We start from the raw sequence: 7,022 nt of genomic DNA, 5'->3' as shown, positions 1-7,022 counted from the left end.
GATTGTGATTGGAATGGTCGTCCTATTGGGGGTGGATGCATCCCTATGTCTACCAATTGGTCGGTCAAGGTTTTATAAGCTAAAGCCATGGTTGATGACTTAAATCATATTCAGGTTTCTTGGGATGGGCGGAATCCCTGATGGAGGTGGATTTAGATTCAATCAAAGTCATCAAGCTTTTGAATCGTTGAGCTTATGACTTATTAGAGTTTTTTTTTCCCTTTATTCAATGAGGCTCTTTTTCTTGCTCCTTCTATAAATATTTCTCACTTTTGTAAAATTCCTATGGAGAAAAACGAAGTTGTCCACAGTCTAGTAGCTTTGGCATCTTCATTTAGAATTTTCTCTTATTGGAGAGAGTTTTCTCTGCCCTCTGTTTTATCCATCATCCTCGAGAGGGATTGATGGTTGGTTGTTGGGATGTTCTATCGGTTCTTCATGAATACCCATTAAAAGAAAGAGTTTTTAGATGAAAAAAATAATGGTGATATTATAGTAGTAAAAGATGATAGTTATGAAACTATATAAATTAAACGAAAATTAAAATCATATTACGAATTATTAAAGGATAAGAAAAGCTTTAAGTTGAAAACTCTCTCCTTTTGACCACTCTCTAGTGATTACTCCTGATCCGAAACACCTCTTCCCCATTCATAGAGAAATCCAACCATCAAAATCAATAAAAAGGTCATCATGGACCAAGATCCAAACACATCTCTCTTATTGAGAGATACTCCCCAAGGAAAGGAAAAAGGTTACTTACGAATCAAGGATAATAAATAAAATGGACACAAGATAAAATCGTATATTGAAACGACTTCTGGCATCACTAGAAGAATCAAAACCTCATTCATAGATTGATAATTTTTTTAGATAGGTTAAATTATTGGAAGTAAATAGAAAAGAAACGTCGAATAGATAAAAGAAACTAACTGACTGATTACTAAATAGATACAAATAGGTGTAAATTCTAACATTTAGATTCGAATATTTAAGTTCTGTAACTTATTATTGATTATTAAGATCAATAAATTGATTTACTACCTATAATTAATTATCAATGACATTTTGTGGAAAAAAATAAAATAAAGACAAAGGGTCCAAAAATAATTTTTTTCCAAAGAAATTCTAACCATTTTCATGAAAGAAGTGACAGAGCCAATTATAAGCGACCCATTTAGTGATTTCGACCCACACCCGAACCCCGTCTCAGTAGCCCAACCGAAATCCAACGGCCCAGACGAGAAAATGAGATGAATTGTTTCTATATAATGTAGGGTTTCAAGGCGAAACCCTAATTGCTGCGTCTCTGCCGAAGCTTTTCCAATGGGTATGTTTTCTGAGCTCATCTCCGTTTCTTGTTTGTTTCGTTTGAAATTTTCAGCGAGTATGGATTCCACCCGCCCCCCAATTTTTCGAATAGACATTCTTAATGTTTGTTTTTCTTTTTGCATGATCTTTCAGTTTAGATTGTTCATAGGGGAGCGTAGTATATATTGTTATATGTTTCTGTTTGATGAAATCGAAAAAGTTTCTACCATTTTTTATGATTGTTATATGTCTTTCTGATTGATGGAATCACATAAACTCGTTAAGGATAATTGTTTCGTATTTTCAGATTTTTTATCTTCTGTTTCTTAGGTAAGCTCCTTTGTGCATTTTTGTTTTCGTTTGTCTCTCCTTTTAGTTTCAGTGTTTCAAGTCTTGTTTTAATTTGGTTCCTATAGTGCTTAAAGTTCCAATGTAGTATTTGTAGAAGTTACACAAATTCCCTAACTATTTCTATGTATTTAACTAATTGTACTCTTTTTATCTTGGTGAAAATGAATGCTTTAGCACGTTGAAACTTTCTCGTTTTTATCTCATTTTGCTTGAATATGGAGATTTTTTCAAGGTTTTTGATTGACATTTTTGCTTTTTGTTACTTTCTATCATTTGCATAATCATTCAGTTTAGATTGTTTATGGAGGAGCTTAGATTAGATTGTTGTATGTTTATGATTGATATAATCTTGAAAGTTTATTCTTTAAATGTCCTGTTTTTGCGTGGCTCATTGTATTTCTAATATTCAATTTGAATAAAAATAGGGGCGTACAAATACGTGTCAGAACTATGGAGGAAGAAGCAGTCTGATGTGATGCGGTTTCTACAGAGGGTGAGATGCTGGGAATATCGCCAACATCCATCCATTGTCCGCGTCACTCATCCCACCCGCCCGGATAAAGCTCGCCGTCTTGGATACAAGGCCAAGCAGGTAAGAAAGCATTCTATCATTTCCTGATAAAGTTGTTTGCATCTAGCCTTCATCAGCTTTTTCTAGGCAATCTGATTAGCATATCTTTTGTTTCATATGTTTTTTGTTTATTGTTTGGAAGTTCTAGGTAACATTGTATCTTGTCTGGCTAACTTGGATGGTTTAATGGTTTTGTACACTCTGTAATTAGGAATTTGCTTCTGCGAAGATTGTGGTAAAGTTTGGATGTTTACAGTTTTTAGCATTCCGTTTGAGCATTACACATTGAAGTTTTAACCTATTAACATTCTTTTTCAAGAACACATAATCATGATTAACCAACCTTGTGGAGAAATGAGCTCTGATGTGGAGAGTCTTCTCTCATACTTTCTGGTTGAGTTTTTATTCTGATATCACATTTGCATCAGCCTCAATAGTGAGTGTAGAATTTTGTTGCAGGGTTATGTGGTTTACAGGGTCCGTGTGAGACGTGGTGGTAGGAAGAGGCCGGTTCCCAAGGGTATTGTGTATGGAAAGCCAACCAACCAGGGTGTTACCCAATTGAAGTTCCAGCGCAGCAAGCGATCAGTTGCAGAAGAACGAGCAGGGCGGAAGTTGGGTGGTTTGAGGGTTCTCAACTCGTACTGGATCAACGAGGTGATTGACTGTACATCGTTTTATTTCATTAGATAACTTGAGGCTAGGAGCAATGTTGCGATCTGAAATTGTACATCGTTTTATTTCATTAGATAACTTGAGGTTAGGAGCAATGTTGCGTTCTGAAATTGAGGTTGCGCCCTTAGTGTTCAACTTGTTGAATCCTTGCATACCACTCTGTCATATCAACTTTTCTGACCGTTCTTGAAATCAAAACAGGATTCTACCTACAAATACTATGAGGTGATTTTGGTCGATGTTGCCCATAATGCGGTTCGCAATGACCCAAGAATCAGCTGGATCTGCAAACCAGTCCACAAGCACAGGGAGCTCAGAGGACTTACATCCGCCGGCAAGAAGTACAGGGGACTTCGAGGAAAAGGACACTTGCACCACAAGGCCAGGCCTTCCCGCAGAGCGACCTGGAAGAGGAACAACACTCTATCCCTGCGTCGTTATCGTTGATTTTCGTATTCTTTTCATCTGTTTTGCTATTTTTATTATGAGCAATTCTGTTTGTTGGGGAATGTAGTGGAAGTTACTTTGATCTACAAAGTTTTGAACTTTATAATTTACATTGAGAATTGGCAGGATCTTTCTAAACTAAGTAACAACTCTTGTGTTTATTGCAGCCACTGTATCTTTTTAATATCTAATCATCATTTTTGCTATTCGTTTTATTTTATTATTTATGCGTTTTTAGTAAGATTCGTAATATTTTAAACTAATTGAAAATTTTCATGGGGGAAGTTATCATGAATTGGTGATTGTAGTAAATTTACGGCTGTACGCTTACCGGTGCTCTGAGGAAATTTTTGGGACGTCTTCAGCGAGGCCAAAATTCGAATGAAATTTAAGTTCTGTTAGTTAATTATTTTATTTTTGAAAATTAAGTTTATAGATAATATTTCTATTTCTAAATTTTTTTATTTGTTTTTTACTTTTTACCAATGATTTAAAAAACTAAGTTAAAAATTGAAAACTAAAAAATGTAGGTCTCGTTTGGTGTAACTATTTGGTTTTTTGTTTTTGTTTTTGAAAAATTAAGTTTACTTCAATCACACTTATAGTTTGTATCTTTCTCAATTAGTATGATGGTTGAATTTTTAGTCAAATTCTAAAAACAATTAATTAATTTTTTTTTTTTTTTTTTTTTGTTTTCAAATATTGATTTGATTTTTTTAATTATTAGTGAAAAGTAGATAATCAAGGAATAGATTTGTGGGTGGANTCAACTTTTCTGACCGTTCTTGAAATCAAAACAGGATTCTACCTACAAATACTATGAGGTGATTTTGGTCGATGTTGCCCATAATGCGGTTCGCAATGACCCAAGAATCAGCTGGATCTGCAAACCAGTCCACAAGCACAGGGAGCTCAGAGGACTTACATCCGCCGGCAAGAAGTACAGGGGACTTCGAGGAAAAGGACACTTGCACCACAAGGCCAGGCCTTCCCGCAGAGCGACCTGGAAGAGGAACAACACTCTATCCCTGCGTCGTTATCGTTGATTTTCGTATTCTTTTCATCTGTTTTGCTATTTTTATTATGAGCAATTCTGTTTGTTGGGGAATGTAGTGGAAGTTACTTTGATCTACAAAGTTTTGAACTTTATAATTTACATTGAGAATTGGCAGGATCTTTCTAAACTAAGTAACAACTCTTGTGTTTATTGCAGCCACTGTATCTTTTTAATATCTAATCATCATTTTTGCTATTCGTTTTATTTTATTATTTATGCGTTTTTAGTAAGATTCGTAATATTTTAAACTAATTGAAAATTTTCATGGGGGAAGTTATCATGAATTGGTGATTGTAGTAAATTTACGGCTGTACGCTTACCGGTGCTCTGAGGAAATTTTTGGGACGTCTTCAGCGAGGCCAAAATTCGAATGAAATTTAAGTTCTGTTAGTTAATTATTTTATTTTTGAAAATTAAGTTTATAGATAATATTTCTATTTCTAAATTTTTTTATTTGTTTTTTACTTTTTACCAATGATTTAAAAAACTAAGTTAAAAATTGAAAACTAAAAAATGTAGGTCTCGTTTGGTGTAACTATTTGGTTTTTTGTTTTTGTTTTTGAAAAATTAAGTTTACTTCAATCACACTTATAGTTTGTATCTTTCTCAATTAGTATGATGGTTGAATTTTTAGTCAAATTCTAAAAACAATTAATTAATTTTTTTTTTTTTTTTTTTTTGTTTTCAAATATTGATTTGATTTTTTTAATTATTAGTGAAAAGTAGATAATCAAGGAATAGATTTGTGGGTGGAAGTAGCGTCGGGTTTAATTTTTAAAACAAAAATTAAAAAACAAAATGGTTACTACAAATGGGATCGTAAATGTTAAAAAATTGTTTTTGGAATTTGGATAAGCTTAAATATCAAAAGCAAAAACAAGAAACGAAGGGGTTAATTACATGGATTTTAGGTCTTGATTTTTTTAATCTTCAAAATTAAGTTTATAAATACAAAATAATATTCTTTATAATTTTTTTGTTATATTACCTAATTTTTTAAAATGTTTTCTTGAAAACTAAAAAAGAAAAGTAGAGTAGTTTTTAATAATTGGATTTCTTAGATGTCGATATCATTGTTGAGATTTTAACTTTACAAATAATTTATGAAATTTATTTATATTAATAAGCTGTTTTATTTTCAAATTAAGTTATTTTTATTTAATTAAGTTGTGAATATTGTTAATAGTACGAAAATTCAATTCGACTAAGTAGAGGAAATTTTTTTGATGTTATGTTCAATTTCTAGATAAACTTTTTCGAAATCTAGGCAAAGCCTTATTTCTTTGAAAAAACAGCAAATGGGTAAACCAATCGCTTTCTTTTTAAACCGAAAAAAACTCAGGAATTCTAGTGTATTTGAAAATGTGTTTCAAAACATGACTACAGCTAACTAGCCAACAAAAACTGGATTCCTAAAGAACGTTTTCAACAATTATTACAATAAACTAATCAACAAAAGTTGGTTTTTTAAGAATTTTTTTAATAAACTTTTTATTTTTCGTTTTGAAAGTTAAATTTATTTTATCTCAATTTTTTAGAATGATTTTAATCATTTTGAGTAAAGAGTTAATTCTTAGTCAAATCCTAAAAGAAAAACAAATTTTGAAAAATCATTTTTTAAGTATTCAAAATTTACCTTGATTTTTGAAAAGTATATAATAAAGCAAGAAATTTAGGAGTGTGATGAATGTTTATAAATTTTATTTTCAAAAACTAAAAATAAAAAATCATATTGTTATCAAATAGGCCTAAAAAATAAAATATTTTGTGAATATTTAGGTCTCATTTGCATCTTTCTTGAATTCTTAGTCAAATTATAAAACAAAAACAACTTTTTAAAAGCCATTTTTCTTAGTTTTCAAATTTTGGCTTGATTTTAAACTATTGGTAAAAAGTAGATAACAAATAAAGACTTTTGGAGATGAAAATAGTACCTTAATTTTAAAAAACAATAACAAAAACTCAAATAATTACCAAATGAGACTTAGTAAATCTAAATCTTATTAAAGCAACAAAAATATTACAAGCATAAAACGAAATGTGAACAAAAACAAAAAAATTACCTTGTATTTGTAGGAATTTGCTTAGACATGAGATCGTCCCATGACAATAAGGGAAACAAAAAAAAAAAAAAAAAGAAAAGAAAAGAAAAGAAAAAAAATCACAATTATGAAGGAATTAAACATCTTTTTAATTTCCCATTGCTGTTGATGGAATTTCGAAGAACTCTGCAAACACCACAAAATTACAATGGCTATGCAACAACCTGCCTCTCCAAGCTTGTCACAAGCTATAGCCATGCAACGATCCACCTCCCAAGCTTGTCAGCCATCCACCCACTAAGCTCTATGGGAGGCCAATCACCCCGGCATTCAAAAAATAGAGGCTTCGTATTAGGAAGGTAGAGAAGTCAAACTCTATTAATAAGCTTATAGGACCATAACACATGAGAAGTAGACTCCAACTCTTACCTGCAGAACAAACACAACGGGTTTGCATTCATCCCTTTTTGGTTTTTATTGATATAAATTTTGTTATGTTACACAATCAACAATTAAAGAATACAAAAAGAAATGTAAATAAGATTGACATATAGACATACGTAGTTCA

General features: G+C 31.7%; 1 protein-coding gene and 1 pseudogene across 1 annotated transcript; one reads left to right on the top strand and one right to left on the bottom strand.

Moving 5' to 3' along the window:
• Positions 1–620: 620 nt before the first annotated feature.
• On the bottom strand, positions 621–977 carry LOC120068353 (annotated as a pseudogene).
• Positions 978–1,196: 219 nt separating this feature from the next.
• Positions 1,197–3,525, top strand: LOC120092434 (60S ribosomal protein L15-2). Its single transcript, XM_039050521.1, has 4 exons — positions 1,197–1,330; positions 2,088–2,254; positions 2,693–2,890; positions 3,110–3,525. The coding sequence occupies exons 1-4, from the start codon at positions 1,327–1,329 to the stop codon at positions 3,353–3,355; spliced, it is 615 nt and encodes a 204-aa protein (XP_038906449.1). The 5' UTR covers positions 1,197–1,326; the 3' UTR covers positions 3,356–3,525.
• The last annotated feature ends 3,497 nt before the right edge of the window (positions 3,526–7,022 follow it).

Source organism: Benincasa hispida, chromosome 12 (assembly GCF_009727055.1).
Source record: "Benincasa hispida cultivar B227 chromosome 12, ASM972705v1, whole genome shotgun sequence".
Lineage (NCBI taxonomy): Eukaryota > Viridiplantae > Streptophyta > Magnoliopsida > Cucurbitales > Cucurbitaceae > Benincasa > Benincasa hispida.
Note: the sequence above shows the minus strand (reverse complement) of the source record. Positions and strands in the feature narration are given on the sequence as shown.